Here is a 23419-nt window from a genome sequence, read left to right on the forward strand (position 1 = left end):
TTAATTTTTTTGTCATTTCATATAATATGCATTATACTAACACCAATAGATGAAGCATTGATCTATTAACTCTGTACATGACATCTTAATCATCAGAGAATATATATATATATATATATATATATATATATATATAACACTGAAATATAATAAAATTTTAAACATTAAAAAAAAATTATTAGTTTGAATTAGATGGTGTGCGTTTGTGAGTAGTAGAGACTTTGTAGGGCCCCCAAGAAAAATACATGATCTGTTGAGGGGGTTCCCTGCAAAATCTCACAAGAAAAGACACCGTCGCGGCCTCCCTGCGCCCGCTCTGCTCTCTCCCTCTCGCTTTCGCCGAAACCTGAGCGCTCCTAAAAAGCGAAGCCCCAATCCCTCGATCGAAACCCCTCCCTCTCTTCCACAAAACCCTACCTTTCTGCGCGACGCCAGACCCGTGTTTTCCCCCAGTCGCGTCTCGTTGGCTCAGATCTCGCTCCATTTGTGATCTCGCTGCCGACCGCTGTTGCCTCAGCCTCATTGTACCTTAGATTGACCCCCATTTGAGCTCCTAACGTCGGATCTAGGCCGCCTCGGGCCATGGCGAGAGCGTGTTTCTTGATCTCTTTGGTCGTCGCGAGCTGCTTGGTGTGGAAAGCCCACTCGTTCGCGCTCTCCGCGAAACTCGTCCACAGGTTCTCTGATGAGGCGCGGGCCGCGGCGGCGTCCCGCATCGGCGGAGGAGGCGGGGAGCGGTGGCCGACGCGGCGAAGCAAGGAGTACTACCAGATGCTGGCGAGGAGCGATCTCCTGCGGCGGAAGCGGCGGCTTGGTGCCCGGTACCAGATGTTGTTCCCCTCCGAGGGGAGCGAGACGTTGTCGCTTGGAAATGACTTCGGATGGTGAGTTGAAACGCTAATTTCTGGAGCCCCTTCTTTTTTCTCTCATGCATTTGAGCCATCAGACTCTCCTAAGAAACAAAGAAGAAGAACTATGTGATTCTTGTATTTAAATTACCTGAGAGCCAATGATAATTGATTTGGGTCTGCATGAGTTAGAAAGGGACAGTTTGTGGTTACTACTTGTAATTTCATTTCTAAATTTCAAGTTCTTAAAGGGTTTTTCCTCACTTGAATACTTATATCAAGATAAACGAGATTTTGAGCTAAGTCACTAATTTAGCCTCAGGCACTTGGATCATCAGATCTTCTCTTCTTATATTAAGAAAGCCAGAATTCTCTTACGCTTCATTCTACCTGTGCTTAATTACCAGAGAAACGCTAAAGCAGAATCGTCTGAGGGATAATAGTTTGGATTCTAAATAAGTTAATTAGGACTGCTGTGGTGGTTATTAATTGTAACTTGATTTTTAAATTAATGCTTGTGAAGGGTTTTTCCTCTAATGAATGTGTCTATTAAAACAAATAGGACTTTGTATGTTTAGGAATATGTTCATACGTTTGCATTATGCAACCTGCATTGCGAGTCTTGTCGTGTTTGCTGTGGCTGTCATGTGATGCGTTCCTGGAGAAGCAATATATGGGATTCAGATAGTAAAAAAATCATTAGGTTAGTTATAAATGTAGATGGCCTCCTGTGAGCTTTTTATGATTTTCCTTTTTCCTCTTGTTATATGAGGTCTGTGATCGGCAGTCTTTTGTAGCAATCCTATTACAGAACAAGGACTGGTTCCTTTGTAAAAAGATTATGATAAGTTGTTTTTATCAGGGGTGTGACTGACTTATAAAGGTCTCATTTTATTTTGTTATTTTCCCTTCATGGAAATGATTGGTTCATAACAATCCTCATGTTGATTGATTTCCTTTATGCAAGTCATGTGAATGTACCATAAATAATTCATTTGAGAGTAATTAAATGTCTAGAATTTAATATTATGCTGGAATTGTGAGGAAATTAGCCCTGATTCATAAAGCATTATCATGATCCTTGCAAAATGGCATTAATACTTTGAAGCCAATCGTTGACTCGATAGTGAGTTCTGAGTCCAAAATTCCTCATAAACAGACCTCTTACAATAAATCTGTCTCAGGAGTGAGACTATAGAGAGCACCTAAGAGAACAAATCTTAAATCTTCCCCATTAAAGCATTTGGAACAAGAATTTTCTTGTACACTCTGTGAAACATGGATATCAGCACATGTAGTTATAAATCATGAAAATAAATTATTAGAGTCCAAATTTGCAACAAAACATCCAAATATATAATAGAGGACTTAATAAAATGTAATTAAATACATGATTTACAAATTATGATTATAATTCATTTTGAATTTCACTAAATTGTAGAGTCATCCATCCATTTTTCCCAATTAGAAAGTTTAATATGTAGAGAGCAGACCATCACAGAAGGTATCTAAGAAATCTTCCTTAGATATCTATGGTATCTGTTATTCTGATAAATCATTGACAGAGCTGCTATGTAAGTCAAAAGTTACAAAATGTATCCATATCCAAATATTGCTGATTTTAATTAGGATGGCCGTACATTTTAAACTAGTCTGGTTTAATAGCAGATATTGCACTCAACCATGATATGCCCCCTTAAACAAGCACTTAGTCATCAGTATCATTATGAATGCCAATAGATATTGTAAATCAGAGGTTCAATTGCATGACAGAGACTTTGTAGATGTTTGGTTCTTCTTAGCTTGTTTGTAATGTTTCCAGTTATATAGGACAATGTAACTGTGAGCGGTGGGCGAACTTTAGCAAGTTGCTGGTTACAATTGTTACAGATAAAAATCTTGCTTGTGTGTTGCTTCTGGAAATGACTCATAGCTGACTAGTTATTTGCTTGAAATTCAATGGATATGTGTTTGGTTTGTTTGCTGACAGAGTTCCAGCTGGTAGCAATCAGGTAATTACCAGAGTCTGCAGTCTTTTGATTTTCTTAGATAGAAAATCAGTGATTGATTGTTCATTGCTACTGTTGAATGCGTGAAGGTGTACTCTTATTCAGTTGATGGAGATTTTAGGAATCTAGGGAATCATAGAAATGAGTTAAAAATCATTCGGGTAGTACCTTAAATCTTCCTTTTGCGAGCTTCTGAGCCGAATCTCAAGAATGTCTATCTGCTTCCGGTAAAATATGAATAAGTTAATCGTCTCATTTGGTTTGTCTAAACAAACTCGGACAAGAATGGCATCAACCAGCACGTTTTGTATTCTACATGCTGTTCCCTCTCTCTGGTTGGTGCCCTTTTCTTTGTGAAGTACTTTCCACATATTATATATTTAAGCAGTTATCTAGTCACTTGCAAAGGGTCCATGTGTTTCTTCTTTTTGCCCCATTTATTTTAGCATTCATAAATTGTAGTCTTCATTTTTCTCATTATTTTCTTCCATTTGTTTGTCTAGGCAGATATTTTTTTCTTTTATTGGTGTCTATATTTGATGAAGCAGTTTATTTCATGTGTTTTATTTAGTGCAAACTGGTCACCATCGTATTACCTGTATCCATATTTATGATATTCACATTACTAATTAGTGGGATACTGCTAATTGTTTCGGAATGTTTCATTTTTATTTCTGATTGGCAGGTTACACTACACATGGATCAATATAGGAACTCCTAATGTTTCCTTTCTTGTCGCTTTGGATGCTGGAAGTGACCTGCTTTGGATCCCATGTGATTGCATACAATGTGCTCCTTTGTCTGGTTATCATGGCAGTTTGGTAGGCAAACATCTGCTTTGGCTTTGGGTTATTGTCATGAAAGAAATGCCATTGCCTTTGGATTTCTTATATATTACTGGATTGCTTTTTGGTTTATGATTGTGTCTCTATCTTCTTTCTATTGTTTTGTGTACTTTGATCCATCCCACCTGATTTCTTGTCCTATTTGTATAAGAAATTATGACAATGTAGTATCCTTATTTCATTTTTTTATTTATAACCCTTTGAAAGTTCAAAAAATTCTTCTTTTTTTTCAATAATATGTACGTATGATGGCCTTCTTTCCTTCAGAGGTTCAAGAAGTGGCCACAGAAATGAAATGGAGAACAGCAAGAATACCTAGTTAAATGGATCAGTAGGCAGCAACTATTAGGTCATTATGTTGAATGATCAGAATTTGATGATCATATGTTCTTTTGTTGTTATAGAGCAGTATAGCTCAGTAACTAAAATTAGCAAGCACAAACCTATGGGGTTTAATTGCAACAAAGAAATATTATTTTTTTAGTAATAATTGCAAGTTGCAACTATATATAATTCTGCCTTAGAAAATATTATAGAAAGAATTTCACTAAGCAACAAAAGAGAGCAAATGTTGTTGGCTTCAACATACAGAGTTGTTGGATTTCTTTCACAAAATTAAGTAGCTAAGGATGCAGTTTGCTCTTCTTTCTGATCTGTCTCCATCCTCACCCAAATTTCCATTATTGAGGCGATGGTCATCTGCGATAATAATGTATTTCCACTGTAGCATATTAAAAGAGAGAAACTCCACTTTTATTTTAACTGTATTTTTTTAACAATATTTGCTTTTTTAACTATATGCATTATTTAATAACGACAATATAAAGTGGTTCTTCACAATGATAAGAATATGCTCATGTTTTAAATCTCTTATTTAGGTTAATAATTTTGTGTATTCAAAGTTGAGTATTCTTATTGTTTCTGAAAGTTCTTATATAACAAAGTTTTGCATACAGACAGTAGTACCACTACACCTTTAGACAACTTCAAGATGATTAACTACTTATAGGAGCTTATAAACTCACCTTTCAGAATAATACTCTAAATATATTTAAGAAGTAAATCAGGAGAATATCAAATTAAGTGCATTCTCCATATTATGTGGAAACACTTTACAACTGTCTAAACAACAACCAACTGAGATGCATATTAAGAAGTCTTACAGACACCATAAGAAACTTACTATAGAAGTTTTATTTTTCTGCAATGAAATTGATGTACAGACAAGATTTAAGTACTATTGGGCTACCATATTTCTGCATAATTGCCTTGGATCTGTTGCCTTAAATGTCTTAGCCATTATTTAATATTAGTGACAATTAGTTTGTGCATACGGGATTAATTTACACTTATTATATGTTTTCTTTATTATTTTGAATTTGATGATGCAGTTCATGGAGGCTACCTTGATTTTCTCCATTATCCTGGACCTGCATTGTTCACTACTCTTATGCTTATAAAGAACTTCAGTAACCCTTTCACATAAGATTGCCCCTTCTCATATTTAGACTTCAACAAAAGAGTACCTTGGTAAGCCTCATAGCTTAAAAAGATGATTCATGACAGTTTTCTGAAAACCTCAATAGATATGTTTAGCCTGTAGTCTTATTATAATATGATACATGCTTACGTATACCAGATGACCTATAAGAGCAGAGATTTATAAGGAGCCTCTCTAGCTGTAGCACCAAGTTTTAATATGAATTATATTTTATTCCATCATGTGTAGATTTTGCATTTCATGGTCTCATCAAAGTTCTTAAAGATTGTGCTCAAGTTCAGAAATAAGTGTATGAGCATTTTTGCTTCTCTCATTTTAATTTGAATATTGATTTTAATTGATAGAATTTTTTTGAAAGGTTTATTTGACTATAGGAATTGTGGTTTAGTTCTGGCATGCTTTATTTTATATTAGCCTTTATTTTTCAAAGGTCCTTATAATTGTGGCTACAACTGTTAGATCACTTGTGTGGTGGATCTTACCTGTGATAGAAGCTGGTAACTTGTCAACATTGTCTATTAGTAATTTTGCTGTTGTAAACAGAAAACAAGGGGATATTCTATTTACATTTAACAGCAGGTTTAGCACTTATTTCCGATGATTGATTGGCAGGTGCTCCTTTCTGTATGGAGCATCTATTGTGCAGGATAAAAATCTCAGCATGTATAGTCCAGCTGAATCGAGAACCAGCAGATATCTCTCATGCAATCATGAACTATGTAGTTTGGGTTCAACCTGTGGCAGTGCAAAACAGCCTTGCCCTTACAGGATAAACTACTATTCAGAAAATACATCCAGTTCAGGTTTGTTGGTTGAGGATATATTACACTTGGCAACTAGTGAGGATCACGCATCAGTGCAGGCTTCGGTCATCATAGGGTGGGTCTACTTTTAGGTTTTGCATAATGAGTAGATATGAGTTTCTCTTTATGTATTTTTTGTCGACCTTTTCTTCTATAAGATTTCTACTTTTTAAGATTTTTTCTGCTCCTGATTCAGATGTGGTAGAAAGCAGAGTGGTGATTATTTGGATGGAATTGCTCCTGATGGTCTTCTGGGTTTGGGATTTGGAGACATTTCGGTTCCAAGCTCCCTTGCAAGAACTGGACTGATACGAAACTCTTTTTCCTTGTGCTTCCGGGATGATGACTCTGGAAGAATTCTATTTGGAGATCGAGGCTTGCCCACCCAACAGTCTACACCATTTGTTCCCTTGGATGGAAAATAGTGAGTTTTATTAAGTGACACATCATTTGTCGCCCTGGATAGATATTCATTTTATAGGGCATTGATCCATCATTTGTTATTAGGTTCAATCTTTTTGTTTGATACCTTGCAAATGCCTAGGCTCTTTTCTTGCTTTGTTTGTTGTACATTGTCATTCAGACATATGTTTCAGATCAGCACCATTAAAAAGGAAAAAAGAAAGAAAAAATGTTCAAATAATGGATGTCAGTGGATGAGAATGACAATCAGTGGAGCTTTCATTCTTCGCCATGCATTTAATCATTTATTTAAATTTTATAGGCTCATTGAGTGACAATAAAGCAAACTGTTATAAAGAAAGCACTGAATATTTGTAATTATCCTCCTTTACATGAACTGAGCAAGAATTCTATCAGGAGGCTTGGGTCTCAACTCTCAATCCTATCACAAATTCAATTGTGAAAGGTCCAAAATTCAGGATCAATTCTATTGAACATTATCTATGTGATTTGGATATCTTTTGGATGTTTATGAAACTAACCAAAAAACGATTGGTTAAACAGTGTTCATGAGGCAAAAGTATGATCAAGACTATTTCAACTAATGGTCCAGTGGATTGATCGTGATTTAACTAGTATTAGATGAATGCACACAAACATTCAACTCATGTTTAATAGAGCTGATTTTCGATTTAGAACCTCCAGAATCGATTTTGAGGCGATAGGACTGAGGATCAATCCTCCGATAGGATTCAACCTCAACTCCCTTGCTATTGCCCAATGCATAACGTAGGGGAACATATTTAGCTAATTAATATTGATAATTGAAGTCATCTGTAGGTTTTATTTATGACTTAAGTTCAATACAGTGAACTATTTTTCCCCTAATCTTTAATCTTTTTCCCAATTTATTCTGGATGCTAGTTGTGGTAGTTTTGACTTTTCATAATGTTGATTTTAGCTTTTGGCCTTGTGCTTCAGCGACACTTATGTCATTGCGGTGGAGAGTTTCTGTATGGGATCTTCATGTCCTGGGAAAACCAGCTTTCATGCACTAATTGACAGTGGATCATCCTTCACCTTTCTTCCTAACGACATCTATAAGAGAGTCACTCTGGAGGTACTTTTTTATTCTTTTTATATGTCAGAAAAATGTTGTTTTGTCTAGGCACTGACTTGACCCTGGATTGGTGGATAGTTCGACAGACAAGTTAATGTCTCAAAGCGTGCCACTAATAATGAATCTCCTTGGGAATACTGTTATGAAGCCAGGTGAATTTCTTAGTAAGGGTATCATTTTGCACATTTTGCTATCTTTATTTTGTCATTTTAAACCAAGTTCTACTTTTTGTGATGACAGCCCTCTTGGGATGCCTGGTCTGCCAAAAGTAAAACTAATATTTGGTGGAAACAAGAGCTTCATGGTTATCAATCCTATTTATCCTTTCTATAATACAGAGGTGCCTGACTTTGTACTTAAATACTATTTAATTTTTTTATCATCAGGATATGTTTAAACATTAGTATTCTGTCCTGAAGCAAGTGTATATCTGCTCTTTTAATCTAATTTCTGATAGTTTAACAAATAATAAGTTTTACTCCTGATATAGTTGTATGGTTTTGTTGAGTTCAGCAAATACAGGCGTTAAATGTTCCAACTAATGCGACTGAAATTAGTCATCCCAAACTAATATAACAGAGTAGAGGCCTTAAAGGCTTTTTGAAGTTCAAGATTTTTTCTGCTCATTTTATAACAATCCTAATAGGACAATGTTATTTTCAACTTTAGGTGCAGACAGAAGCTACATATGTAACTATTGTTTGCTCTATTGTCTAGGATTTTGTGAATGAAAAAATTAGTTGATGATGTGGTTCCAAGAGCAGTTTTAGCTTATGGATATTGCTCAACACTTTTTGCAACTAAACCTTTGAGGTATAAAACTGGTCCAGACCATGTGGGGCATATTATATTTGCATAACTACTCAGTTATCATCTGCAAATGCTTTGTAAAGGACATTGATAAGCTAAGCAGCAGATGTTGTTATTTAAATTATTAAATTTCTGAGTAAGAACATACTACTTGATTAGATCATAAAAAATGAGCATATGATGACATACCATTTTATGGTTGATCTCGATCGAATTTGTAACTAGGTTCATTTGCTGTTAAGTGATGGTACTATAAAATTTGTGATTGGATCTTTGTTGCAAAATTAGTGTTAATAAGTGAAATGGCCCATAAGAAAATTACTCTGGTTACATGCCTGTCAATTTGTATATGTATGGTCAGAGAGATAAGATGATTGTTTTTTGCCTTCACAGGGAGAACTTGCTGTGTTTTGCTTAGCTCTTCAGTCATCTCAAGAAAGTCTTGGCACCATAGGACGTGAGCATTCTTCAACCACAAAACTTGATCCATACAAATTTAGCTTCCATATAAATTTTCACTTATTTATTTTCTCTTTCTCAGCTAAAAGATTTCATATTGTGGATGCAGAGAATTTTATGACGGGATATCATTTGGTATTCGATAGAGAGAACTTGAAGCTGCGATGGTCACGATCTGATTGTGAGTCATTCTGTAGTCTATTCTTTAGTTGATAAGATACCCTTTTTATCCTTCCCATTTTGGTTAATACAGATCAATATGGTAATGCATCTTGACATTGGTGAGTCTTGTGTTAACGAATACTTCAGATGCTACATAATGATGTCACTTCTATTAGATTTACAAAGGCTTACCAGTATTCTTGTGGTCGTTGAGATACTGTTGTATTTATTGCTTATCACATGCAGTAGATGTCCATCCAAGACATGACTGGCAATGGGTTTATTTGACCGGAATTATACTTGTTTGGATTCTCTGCACATTAGCCTTCCTAGACCAGACGAGCTCCCATGGATACAATATCACTCTCCCAAATGCTAAATTAAGGCAATAGTTTTTGGTTGACAAACGCAACACTGTCTATTCTTCATGTTTCTCTCATTAGATTGTTATAAGCATGATGGTATTGTTGTGTTCATGCATGATATACTGTCTAGAGTCCCATAAGTTTATTACAGAGGAAGTAAATACAACCTTATTTATTCACCATATTTTCCTTGCATGGAGACAGGTCATCATGATCTTGACAACAGCAGGAGGATGCCATTGGGTTCACCACCATGTAACAGGCCTGAGAATCCTTTGCCGACGAACGAACAACATAGCTTTCCTAACAATGCCCGTGCCATTTCTCCTGCGGTTGCCGGGCGGGCTCTCCCTGCTAACTCATCGTCTGTTTCCCAAGGGTTGAATGCCTGGTACTGTCTGTTGTTGCTACTGACTCAACTCGCTGTATTTGCCATCGGGTGATAGTCTTGGATCTAAAATACATAAATAGTGTTGTAAATCTCGGTTCATGGCTTTCCGTTATCCAATGTGTTTTTGTGGTCATTGGATTCTTGGGGCTGTTGTCCACTATATTCTCCATTAAGTGTCTCTGTTATCAATTCACATATTGCCTGGTGGATGATACTAATTCACATGTTCACATGTTGGGGTTGGGTAGTGAGAGATGAAAAATCCGAAATCAAATAGAGAAATTTATCAGAGATTAATAATTAAAAGAATATATCAGAAATTAATACAAGATTTAATATTATTTGATAAATCTTGTTTATCTTCACAAAAAGTTAGTCCGGATATTATGTCTTTTGATATTATTGTTATTGTTTGCACTTGTTAGTTTTATTGGCAAATTCTCACTGATTTAGATTAATAGCTGAAGCAATTGAAGTCACTGAGCGCCCGATAAGTGGGCCGGACGGGCGTGTTCAACCGGATGCGGCCCAGGAGCCCGTCTGATTAAGGTTTGGTCTAGCCCAAGTCAAGTCAATTTGGATCTCTGGTTCGATTGAACCAGATGAGAACGGCATCCTCAACTTCGCACCCGTGCCCTAAACGTCAGAGGTGAAACTGTCTCCTTCTCCACAGCGACCGCGACTGCGGCGTTTTCCTTGGCGAAAGGCGGCAGCAGCGGTGGCATCTTCCTCCATCGAGCTCTTATCGCTGCGGCGTTTTCCTCGGCAAACGGTGGATGCTGCGGTTTCCTCTCCGTCGGCGAACGGTGACGGCGCCCGGTATCTCTCTCTTACACATTCTCCTCCTCCTCTTCCTCCTTCGCCTGTTACACAATCCCTTCCCCTCCCTCCTCTACACCCCGCTTCGCCCTCTCTATACATCTTCCCCTCCCCTTTCCTACTCCCTGATAGTTACCCGCTACCCTCCGAACAAACGGTCAGCATCTTGCCATGAGCATACTTTAAAGAAATAGCAAGTCACAGTATGCAAGTTAAATACGGTTGTTAAGATAGACAGCAGGAGAAGTGCTGCTTTTACAGAGAGCAAAGAGAATTGGGGAAGTCTTAGAGAAAAGGAAAGCACGGAAAACATAGAACAAGAGACTATAATTGGGTCACTGTCCAAAGAAAATCATAATTATTTGTCAATAGAATCATGCACAAGTCTGACTATTCCTCATGTGAAGCATTTTAATTAAAAATATACCTAAGATAATACTAATCTGACTAGGTTTCCCAAAAGAAGCTCTCTCAACAGAAACTGCTTATTTTGCTGAAGCGTTTGGTTCATCAAACCTCTTAGTTTTCTTATTATGTTTACTGCATTGCAGTTTCCTTTTCAAGCACATCAGAAAATTTCAACACAAAACCCCAAATGATACAAAGGACTCGACTCAATATAAAGGACAAGTTGAGTCAACAACTAGAATTTGACTTGATTTCCAAACCCGAAAATAGACTCAAAATCTCAATGTATTTGGTTAGGTATAACCTTACACCTTGACGTCAGCATAGCGTGTTCTCTGCTGTAGTGCTGAAAGCAACTATCTTCGCTACTTGAGGCTAGTTCATACCTCAAAACACAAAGGCCTGCCTATATTTGGATTGTTAAATCTTGTATTTGCTGGTTTAATTGGTGATTTGAAGGAGATTTTGCAGGTGACAATAGAAAGAGATATTAATGCTCTTAATTTAACTACAGATATTTTCTTATTCAGAGTTCAATGATGCAAAAGATCCATATGGATGATCATGAATTGTTTGAACATCATGGCTTCTGTTATTATTTTGGTCGTTTGCACATGCTGGTTTTATTGTCAAATTCTCACTGATATAGGCTTTTTTATTCTTCATTAATGATATGTAGCTGACGCAACATATAATTTTTTAACTGTAGTTGAAGTTATTTACATGAGCAGTCTTTCTCATAAATTAATTTCCTTTATCAGCAAAGAACCAAATAAACTAGTAGCATTTCTTGATTGAGGCAGTTTTCTTATCTCTTTATTCATTTTTCAGAATATTTATTGCCTTTCTCTGGTCTTCCAGCTATGTTTTTTTTTTTCTGTCAAGTTGCTCATCATCATCAACAATGCCTTTTTTAGCATGTTGAACCTCACAAATTACTGTTGTTAATTAATTCAACAGTATCTTTTCTACTTACCAGTCTTGCAAGACTTATAACTAGATCATCTCTCTACATTCTTGATGAAATGGATCAATTATTCTGGAAGTGCTCATTTGAAATGTTCCAGGTTTTAGTTATAGGACATTGCTGAATCTGATGTTAGAGAAAACATTATGCATCTTCCTGTTATTCTGAATTCTTTAGTACCATTTGCAAGTTGTTGATGTTCAACCTACAAGTATAAACATGAGCATCGTCTGTATACGATCAACATGGTAAATGCCTTTGCCACTCTTATGCAGCATATTTGATGAAGATACATTTGATATGGTTTTTAAATTGCTACAGGGATATAGGATGCTTGGTAGTGTATGAATGCACCAACTACAATCGAAAAATAAGTGGAAGATTGTGTTTGTGTGCTGTTGTTATATGATGCCATTATTTCAGTGGTGGAGAATTGCTTGGATGTGAGCATGATAATAAGTAACTAATCATAGGTACTCTTTATCAACTCTCAAACACCATTTAGAGACTTATCTCTGAAAGAAATGGCTGATTGGAACTGAATGCATGTGGATTAACATGAGTGGTAAAGGAATGTTGTCTGAGACAGATGATTAGTTGAAAGTTTTCAACATCCTTGATTTGAGGTAGAAGAGGAATTTGGACTTGGAGAGGGCAGAAATAAGATTACTTTTCTTGTATTTTTCTGCAAACGGTACAGGATACTGCCTCAAAAGACTAATGTTTTCGGTGCAGAAGAGGCTCGTGTGCCTTCTCTCTTGTAACAAGTCCAACATCCATCTTTCCTCCTCTCAACTCTGCAGTCTGTTTAGCTTTTCCACTGCCGAAGAGCACAGTTTAAATCATAGATCCAACTTTACGTTGGTCGACCCCCTTGAGTCATGTGAACTTTCCTCAAAAGAGGCTGCAAAAAGGGCCAAGGATGGCATCTGTGAAAAAGAACTTTCAAGTTCAAGTCTTTCCATTGAGTTCTTTAAGCAGAGCGGTTGGAGTGATGCACAAGTCTTGAAGCTTACCCAGAGGGAACCCAGGTTTCTACGTGCTAACTTAGAGACTGTCCAGAAGCCGAAGATAAGATCTTTGCAGGACATGAGATTTTCTGACACTGAAATAGTTCAGCTGGTTTCATCATGTCCGGGTCTGCTCCATTTTCGTGAGATATCCAACCAAGGATCAACTTCTGGAGGTCACTTCTTGGTTCTAATGAGAGGTTAATTAAGGCCTGCAGGAGGAACATGTTTCTCCTTACTTCTAGCTTGGCTCAAAAGATTGAGCCCAATATATCTCTCTTGAGGGAATGTGGCATCAGTGAGCAAAACATCGCGCAGATGGTAGTGAGACTACCAAGTTTTTTATGTCATACAGAAAAATGTATCAAGGAAGCGATCAAACATGTTGAGGAGTTGGGTGTGTCACGTGACTGTAAAACGTTCCCTCGTGCACTTTTAACAGTCGTGACCCTTAGCAGGTCCAGGCTTGATGCTACCTTTGCAACCCTGATCAGCTATGGGTGGTCCCAACCAGATTGCGTTGCTGCATTCAGGAAGCATCCATCCATTTGGTCTTTGTCAAAGAAGACCTTATGTGACAAGATGACATTCCTGATGAAGGAAGCTGGTTGTGAGCTGACATATATCATTTGCCGTCCGGTGCTTCTTACATATAGCTTGGAGAAGAGGTTGAGACCTCGATATGAAGTTCTGAATTTTCTTGATCCGAATAAATTGCTGGATAAAGGACATGACCTGCTATCTGTCATCCTGCTATCTGAAGAGACGTTCAGAAACAAATTCCTTTTCCTGCTACCCAAGGAGAAATTTATTGCTCAATATGATTCCTATGTTGCTGCTGTGCGGGGAAAGCACCACGTTGTTGTGGAAAACTAGGATTGCAAGTGCTTCCTCGAGACAAAAGTGTAAACCTAATGCATGCTGACCTAAACTTAATCATTTTACATTTGTGACAATTTAAATTCTCCAAGAGTTTATTAGAGTAGAACTTCCATGTTGATTTTTGGGATTTTTCCTCTATTTATCTTTTTCTACAACAAAAGAATGCTGATTCATATATGCTGATGTCCCAGAAAGTGGAGTTTGGGGGAAGTCAATTACTTAGGAAAGGTAACAAAAATATCAAGCTTTTGTGTTATGTTTCTACCATATCTAGCCAATTCACAGACTTATTATTGAATTTGAGTTACGTTGTTGGTTGCATGGTATGTAACTTCGAATGGTATTGCTTGTATCGAGCGGTACGTATCGGTCTGACAATATATCGGTATGTGGACCGTTCGTTATCGAACGAATCATGCTACATCGCACAGTAAATCTTGGTATACCTTACGATACGTCTGTGTTGTACCGTATGATACGGTATTGTATATCTTGGTTGATTGTATCCAATTTTTTATAGTAACATTTTAATTGTATTAAGAGATCAATTACTAATATGATCACATCTATATCTCCTATTAAGTAAGCTATTTTCTTCCTGTGAAGTTAACGAAAAAATGAGAAAGATTTTATAATTTAAATGATAAAAAGATCAAAAGATTTTCTAGAGATGTTTCTGTCTATAGAATTCAATGTATAAACTATTTAAAAAATATTTTGAATATAAATAGTTATTATATATTTTTATTACAAATAATATTATGAAAGATTGCTTATATTTGCAACATTGGAATGTGTGTGATAATATCATTTTCAATGTTGATGATGAATACTAGCAACCTTTGTATGGATGATAGTTATGGATCAAGATTTGAACATAAAAGAATAAGTATGGATGATAGTTATGGATCAAGATTTGAACATAAAAGAATAAATCCTAGATGAAAGTAGATTAACCATGCCCATTTAATTAGTTAAATCTATTGATGATTAGATAAAGACAGATGAAATAGAAGGATAAAAATTTTATTTATAAATAAGGATTAAATATTTATAAATTTAACATAATTTTACATCAAATATTTTATTATATCATTATATACTTGTACTTATTATAGTTATACATCCATTGTCTTCAAAAATTTTAAAAAATTATAAAACTTTTTATATTATAAATTATTTTTAAATGAAATAATAAAAACTTAAGATTTTTATTCCAAATTTTGAATTGACAATTTTTGAAATGGATGATTCTGAAATGGTGACTAAGTCTTAAATATAACTTATATTTAAATCATCAAATCTTATATTTGCTGGTTTAGTTTGTGAATTGAAGGACAATTTACTTGTAACAGTAGAAAGAGTTTTGAATGCTTTAAGTTTGACTACATATGTTTTTTACATAGAGCATAAATAGTTCGGATATTACGGCTTTTCGTTATTAGTGTGATTGTTAGCAATTGTTGGCTTTATTGGCAAATTCTCACTGATTTTGATTATGCCAGCGAAGATTCTCACTGATTTAGATTATGGTTTTATTGAGAAAGTTCTTTACTACAGCTGAAGCCATTGATGTCACCGGCCACCCGATAAGTGGGCCGGGCGAGCGAGTTCAACCGGGTGCAGCCCAGGCGCCCGCGTGATTCAGGTTGCGTCGAGCCCGAGTCAAGTCAATTTGGACCTCTGGTTCGATTGAACCAGATGAGATGGCATTCTCAAAATTCCCACCCGTGCCCTAACTGCAGCGGTCAAACTGTCTCCTCCTATATAGCGACCGCGAATGCGGCGTTTTACTTGGCGAAAGGCGGCTGAAGCGGCGGCATCTTCCTCCGTCGGGCTTTTATCGCTGCGGCGTTTTCCTCGGAGAACGGTGGATGCTGCGGCTTCCTCTCCGTCAGCGAACGGTACAGCGCCGGGTATCTCTCTCTTACTCCTCCTCCTCTTCCTCGTCCATCGCCGTTGCAGAATCCCTTCTCCTCCCTCCTCCTCCCTCTTCCCCTATTCGTCGCAGCTCTCCCGATTCCCCGACAACATCCTCCTCCTCCCTTCTCCCCCCTCCTCCCTCTTTCACCCGTTCATCGAAGCCCCCCGCCCCTCTTCCTCGATCCCTCCCCCTCCTCCACTTCATTACAGTCCCCGCCCCTCGTTTTCCTACTCCGATCTCAACGGTCCCCTCTCCGTTTTCCTACTCCGGACCCGACAGCCCCAACTCCATTATCTTGCTCCGGCCCGGACAGCCCCCGAGAAGCCCCCGTCTCCCTCCTCTACACCCCTCTTCGCCTTCTCTATACATCTTCCCCTCCCCTTTCCTACTCCCTGATAGTTATCCGCTACCCTCCCAACAAGCAGTCAGCAGCATGTCATGAGCATTTACTTTGAAGAAATAGCTAGTCACAGTATGCATGTTAAATACTGTTGTTAAGATAGACAGCAGGAGAAGTGCTGCTTTTATAAAGAGCAAAGAGAATTGGGAAGTCTTAGAGAAAAAGAAACAAAAACACGGAAAAGATAGAACAAGAGATAACAGAGACAATAATTGGGTCACTGTCCAAAGAAAATCATAATTATTTGTCAATAGAATCATGCACAAGTCGGACTATTCCTCATGTGAAGCATTTTAATTAAAAATATACCTAAGATAATACTAATTTGACTAGGTTTCCCGAAAGAAGCTCCCTCAACAGCAACTGCTTATTTTGATGAAGTGTTTGGTTCATCAAACCTTTTCAAGCACATCAGAAAATTTCAACACAAAACCCCAAATGTTACAAAGGACTCGACTCAATCTAAACTACAAGTTGAGTAAACAAATAGAATTTGACTTGATTTCCAAACCTGAAAATAGACCCAAAATCTCAAATGTATTTGGTTAGGTATAACCTTACACCTTTATGTCAGCATAGTGTGTTCTCTGCTGTAGTGCTGAAAGCAACTATCTCAGCTACTTGAGGCTTGTTCGTACCTCAAAACACACAGTCCTGCTTATATTTGAATTGTCAAATCTTGTATTTGCTGGTTTAGTTGGTGATTTGAAGGGGCCTTTTCCAGTAACAACAGAAAGAGATTTGAATGCTCTTACTTTAACTACAGATATTTTCTTATACAGAGTTCGATGATGCAGAAGATCCATATGGCTGATCATGAATAGTTTGGACATCATGGCTTTTGTTATTATTGTGGTTGTTTGCACTTGCTGGTTTTATTGGCAAATTCTCACTGATCTAGGCTTTTTTTTTCTTCATTATTGATATTTAGCTGATGCCACATATAATTTTTTTTTACTGTTGTTGAAGTTATTTACATGACCAATCTTTCTCATAAATTAAGTTCCTTTATCAGCATAGAACCAAATAAATTAGTAGCATTTCTTGATTGAGGCAGTTTTCTTATCTCTTTTTTCATTTTTCAGAAAATTTATTGCCTTTCTCTGGTCTTCCAGCTATGTTGTTTTTTTTTTTTTGTCAAGTTGCTCATCATCATCAACAATGCCCTTTTTAGCATGTCGAACCTTACAAATTACCCTTGTTAATTAATTAAACAGTGTCTTCTCTGCTTACCTGTCTTGCTAGACTTTTAACTAGATCATCTCTTTACATTCTTGATGAAATGGATCAATTACTCTGGTAGTGCTCATTTGAAATGTTTCAGATTTTAGTTGTAGGACATTAGTGAATCTGATGTTAGAGAAAACATTATGCATCTTCCAGTTATTCTGAATTCTGTAGTACCATTTGCAAGTCATTGATGTTCAACCTATAAGTATAAACTTGAGTATCGTCTGTATACGATCGACATTGTAAATGTCTATGCCACTCTTATGCAGCATATTTGATGAAGATACATTTGATATGGTTTTTAAATTGCTACAGGGATATAGGATGCTTGGTAGTGTCTAAACCCACCAACTACAATATAAAAATAAGTGGAAGATAGTGTCTGTGCTCTAGTGTTATATGATACCAGCATTTCAGTGGTGGAGAATTGCTCTGATGTGAGCATTTGAATGAGTAACGAATTATAGGTACTCGTTATCAACTCTCAAACACCATTTAGAGACTTATCTCTGGAAGAAATGTCTGATTGGAGCTGAATGCATGTGGATTAACACGAGTGGTATAGGAATGTTGTCTGAGACAGATGATTAGTAGAAAGTTTTCAACATCCTTGATTTGAGGTAGAAGAGGAATTTGGACTTGGAGAGGGCAGATTAAGACTACTTTTCTTGTATTTTTCTGCAAACAGTACGTGATACTGCCTCAAAAGACAATGTTTTTGGTGCAGAAGAGGCTCTTTTGCCTTCTCTCGTGTAACAAGTCCACCGTCCATGTTTCCTCCTATCAACTCTGCAGTCTGTTTAGCTTTTCCACTGCCGAAGAGCACAGTTCAAATCATGGATCCAACTTTACGTTGGTCGACCCCCTTGAGTCATTTGAACTTTCCTCAAAAGAGGCTGCAAAAAGGGCCAAGGATCGCATCTGTGAAAAAGAACTTTCAAGTTCAAGTCCTTCCATTGAGTTCTTCAAGCAGAGCGGTTGGAGTGATCCACTAGTCATGAAGCTTTTGCAGAGGGAACCCAGGCTTCTACGTGCTAACGTAGAGACTATCCTGAAGCCCAGGATGAGATCTTTGCAGGACATGGGATTTTCTGACACTGAAATAGTTCAGCTGGTTACATCATGTCCGTGTCTGCTCTATTTACGTGATATCCAACCAAGGATCGACTTCTGGAGGTCACTACTTGGTTCTAATGAGAGATTAATTAAAGCCAGCAGGAGGAACATGTTTCTCCTTACTTCTAGCGTGGCTCGAAAGGTTGAGCCCAATATATCTCTCTTGAGGGAATGTGGCATCAGTGAGCAATGCATCACGCAGATGTTGGTGGCAGTACCGAGTTTTTTTTGTCGAACGAACAAATGTATCGACGAATCTATCAAACATGTTGAGGAGTTGGGTGTGTCACGTGACTGTAAAATGTTCCCTCATGCACTTTTAAAAGTCATGACCCTGAGCTGGTCTAGGTTTCATGCTACTTTTGCAATCCTGATGAGCTTTGGGTGGTCCCAACCAGACAGCCTTGCTGCATTCAGGAGGTATCCAGTCATTTGGAATTACTCAAAGAAGAACTTATCTGACAAGATGACATTCCTGATGAAGGAAGCTGGTTGTGAGCTGACATATATCATTGGTCATCCCGTGCTTCTTACATATAGCTTGGAGAAGAGGTTGAGACCTCGATATGAAGTTATGAATTTTCTTTATCAGAATAAATTGCTGGATAAAGGACATGACCTGCTATCTGTCATCCTGCTCTCTGAAGAGAAGTTCAGAAACAAATTCCTTTTCCTGCTACGCAACGAGAAATTTATTGCTCAATATGATTCCTATGTTGTTGCTGTGCAGGGAAAGCATGACGTTATTGCGGAAAACTAGGATTGCAAGTGCTTCCTTAAGACAAAGTGTAACCTATTGCATGCTGACTGCAAATTAAACACTTTATATTTGTGACAATTTAAATTCTGCAATAGTTTCTTGGAGTATAACTTCCATGTTGATTTGGTGATTGTTCTTCTATTTATGTTTTCTACAACAAAAGGTACTCATTCTTTTATGCTGATGTCTCAGAAATTGGTGTGGTGGAAAGTCAATTACTTAAGAAAGGTAACCAAAATATCAAGCTTTTGTGTTCTGTTTCTATCATATTTACCTGATTCTGGCAGCCATATTGATTACTGTGCTGTCATTTAGATGATTGTGATCTAATTTAATAAGGATACCTTCCTTTTGAATGGGGACATCTCAAAGAATTATGTAAGAGCCGCTTGGACGGAAAATACTTCAAAGGCAACCACAGATGTGGGTATGACTCTTTAACATTTTTGTTGTAGTCATATCCACACTCGCTCATTAAATAATTAAGTCCAGTTTAACTGTTTAATCGAACGCATTAAACAGCCGATCTATATTAAGTTTGATACACATCTGTATTGTTATATAATTAGATCGTGTGTTTTACTTTGCTTTTGCGATCTAATAGACCCAATGTGGCTCCCGTATTTTGTTTTATTTAACTATTAACGCCCATGCATTTTGGATCATTTATGTTTATGTTTGAATTCATACCCAGAATGATTATTGAATTTGAGCTGCATTGGGTGCATATCTATTTTTTGATAATAATAGTTGAATTATATTAAGAGAACAATTACCAGGTAGGTAATAAAATGAACACATCTATGGCATATATCTACAGTAAGTTATGAAGCTTCTGTTTTTTTTAATGTAATGTTGTATTATCATTTTAGTGTCTTAAATATAAGAAACAGTATTATTATTTTTTATAATATGTTTAGTTGACAAAATTTTAATTTAACTAAAGATTCTAAGAGGAAAGATTCAAAAGATTGGATAGAGAAGATTATTGGATGGTTGTTGAGCGACTACGGATTATAAGCTAACAATAATGCTGAAGAGTGTAAGATTGTTTTCAGAAGTTCCCGAAGAATTTAAAAGATAACTGTTGCTATTCTTTTGAAGAATATATAAACATTGACTACTAAGAATTCAAGAGAATAGTATATGTAATTTTTGCTTCTATTATGTTATGAAACTTCATTTTTTTCTTATACTATTGTATTATCATTTTGGTGTCTTCAACATAAGGAATAGTATCATTATTTTTTTAGTGATATGTTTAGTTACTAAAATTTTAACTTAATAAAAAATTATAAGAGGAAAGAGTAGAAAAGTGAACAAAATATATTGTTGGATGATTGTGGGGGAACTATTGATTATAAATCAGGTTATGATGTTGAAGAGTGTAAAATTCTTTTTAAAAATTGTGAAAAGACATAAAAGATTTGTATTTGTAAGATTTTGGATAATAAAAAAATACAAATGGAGTTTACATTTTTCAGCAATAGTTTTTGAACCAAACAATATCCTTTAGTACTTTAAATAATTATCTTATTGAATTGTTTCTCGAGCACTTTATACATACGTGTTTTTTATCATAGGAAGGACCTATTAAATTGCAGCATCATCAACTACTTTTGTCTTTTTTTTTCTTTTTCATTAGGCCTCAACAAAAATCATCTATATTTCTGTAAGGTAAAGTTATCATCTAAGTAAGATACTTGAAACTAATTATGACAAACTACTTCTGTTGGGATGTATATGTAAGTTATGACATACTACTGCATTTAGTTAAGTATAACTAGTCCTAACTAAATCACAACTGGTTTGTTGTGACGGTTTTGAATCACAACATAATCAATGCATTTATTTAGGTATAAATATGACTGGTTTGAATTGAATCAAACCAGAATCGACGGTTGATTGCAAATCAAATCGTAATTTACCGGGGGTAATTTAATTGAGGTTCCTAGGTTTGAAAAATTAGAATCAATGATCCCATAATTGATTATTCTGCTTCCTATTTAAACCATCTATTTGATGGTATTCTATATAGATAAAAACCTCGATCAAATAGATTGTCGATGGATAATTGGGCTTAAACAATTGAGCCCAATAGTCTGTGCTTGGACCAACAATCGAATGAATGTCAAATTGGCTATATTTAGGGGTACTTTAATTATTTTATAATTAAAATATTAAAAATTAGAAAATAAATTAGTCCTTCCAATAAGCAAATAATAGCTAGTTATGAAGATATTTTAGGAAAAAAAATTTAAAAATCCTATAGATACCCCAAAAATCTTTTATTTTTTTCCAGATTACTTGTTGAAGGTTGAACGGTTTGATGCTCTTTTCTTAATCCGATGGCAAGTGGAAGCTATCACTTTACCATATAAGAGGCTTTTGGAAATTAGATCTTGTTAATTCAAGAAAACCAACATATCAATGTTGATGTTAAGATGTTGATACGATGGCTTTTAAAAATATAGAAGGAAGAAGATATGATGACCAAACTCAAGTTAGACATCTTCTAAGTTATACTTTAAAAATGTCTGAAACACCGATGGCTCCTTCCATATCATATGTAATTATTGAGATCAAATTTTTAAATATAAAGAAGAAAGAAGATATAGAATATTTTGAAAGTATATTAGGAAGAAACATCCACGGTGAAAGTCAAACGTAAATTTTCAGATACCCTACTAATCTCACTTTTTTATTATTCTATTGAAAAAATAATGAAACATTAGCTATATTTATTTTTTTGTTAAATATTTATTTTTTAGTTTTGGTGAACAAGTTGGATTTATTGATTATTATCAACAGGCTTTAAATCATATTACATAATGAATTTTCATATCACTCTTGCTCGCACTTTATATAATCTTTATAAAAATAATTATCATGTTTTTATTTATATTGATATTTGGAGTTCAAATGTACTCATATTATTGTTATTGGATTGATAGTGATTGGACCATGCAAAATAAATTATTGCTTTTAGAGAAGTTCAGAAAGAAATTTCTTTTCCTGCTAGGCGAGGAGAAATTTATTCCTCTATATGATTCCTATGTTGCAGCTAATTCAGAGACTTAAATTTGAGCTACGTTGTTGGTTGTATCTCTAATTTTTTTTATAGTAACAGTTTAATTGGTTGTATCTCTATTTTTTTTATATAGTAACAGTTTAATTGTATTAAGTGAACAATTATCAGGGTAGGTAATAATATGCACACATCTATATCTCCTATTAAGCAAGCTATTTTATTCTTGTGAAGTTAATGAAAAAAATAAGGCAGATTTTATAATTTAAATGATAAAAAGATTAGAAGATTTTCTAGCGATGTTTTTACCTGATGGAATTCAATATATAAACTCTTTAAAAAATATTTTGAATATAAATAGTTATTATATATTTTTATTACAAATAATATTATGAAAGTTCGCTTATATTTGCAACATTGGAATGTGTGGGATAAAATTTTAAAGATTTTGAAACTGTTTAATAATGTAATATATACTTTTACTGGTGTTTATTATCTTACTGTGCATATTTTTTTGGTTGTTTGCATTAATATGCTTGGTGAATTATAAGAATATCAATATGATAATAATTTAAATATGACAATAGTGATTATAAAATTAAAAAAGGATAAATTATTTTTTTAATTCTATCGATTTATTTAATTACATATTTAATTACATATGACTTTAGTAATTATTCAATTATTTAACCATTTATTATGAAAGTTTAGCGGTCAATAATATTGGTCATAAAATTAGAGATATTAAAAAATTAATTGTTAACTTATATAACTATTATAGTGCTAACTATAGTAGACAACATGGTACCTTTCAAACTTCTCCATCAATGGATCAAGTCATTGGAGATAACAAAATTTGTAAGGGAGAAAAACTATTGTTACAAAGATTAAAAAATCAAAGGGATCATCAAACACAAGCTTAATATGTATCTAACAACTTCTTTTGAATTTGGTGACAATACTATAAGTATAGAGTTTTCTATTATAAGATCATGGACATGATATATAATATCATTTTCAATGTCGATAATGAATACTAGCAACCTTAGTACCGATGATAGTTATGGATCAAGATTTGAACATAAAAGAAAGGATCATAGATGAAAGTAGATTAAGCATGCCCATCTAATTAATTAAATCTCAAGCATATATTGATGAAT

At 35.5% G+C, this 23419-nt stretch overlaps 2 protein-coding genes across 3 annotated transcripts; both read left to right on the forward strand.

Moving 5' to 3' along the window:
• Positions 1-309: 309 nt before the first annotated feature.
• Positions 310-13923, forward strand: LOC135587046 (aspartic proteinase-like protein 1). Of its 2 annotated transcripts, none has more exons than XM_065171959.1 (11): positions 310-884; positions 3543-3678; positions 5850-6082; positions 6203-6430; positions 7390-7528; positions 7607-7680; positions 7769-7868; positions 8732-8795; positions 8907-8978; positions 9529-12157; positions 12231-13923. In XM_065171959.1, the coding sequence occupies exons 1-10, from the start codon at positions 583-585 to the stop codon at positions 9765-9767; spliced, it is 1587 nt and encodes a 528-aa protein (XP_065028031.1). In that variant the 5' UTR covers positions 310-582; the 3' UTR covers positions 9768-12157; positions 12231-13923. The 2 variants fall into 2 exon arrangements, with proteins under 2 accessions (XP_065028031.1, XP_065028032.1); XM_065171960.1 differs by having other exon boundaries at positions 9529-10534.
• Positions 13924-15582: 1659 nt separating this feature from the next.
• LOC135651851 (transcription termination factor MTERF5, chloroplastic-like) lies at positions 15583-19353 on the forward strand. Its single transcript, XM_065172368.1, has 2 exons — positions 15583-15717; positions 17671-19353. Exon 2 carries the CDS (start codon positions 18068-18070, stop codon positions 19229-19231), a length of 1164 nt encoding a protein of 387 aa, XP_065028440.1. The 5' UTR covers positions 15583-15717; positions 17671-18067; the 3' UTR covers positions 19232-19353.
• Positions 19354-23419: the final 4066 nt, after the last annotated feature.

Source organism: Musa acuminata, chromosome BXJ3-10 (genome assembly GCF_036884655.1).
Source record: "Musa acuminata AAA Group cultivar baxijiao chromosome BXJ3-10, Cavendish_Baxijiao_AAA, whole genome shotgun sequence".
Taxonomy (NCBI): domain Eukaryota; kingdom Viridiplantae; phylum Streptophyta; class Magnoliopsida; order Zingiberales; family Musaceae; genus Musa; species Musa acuminata.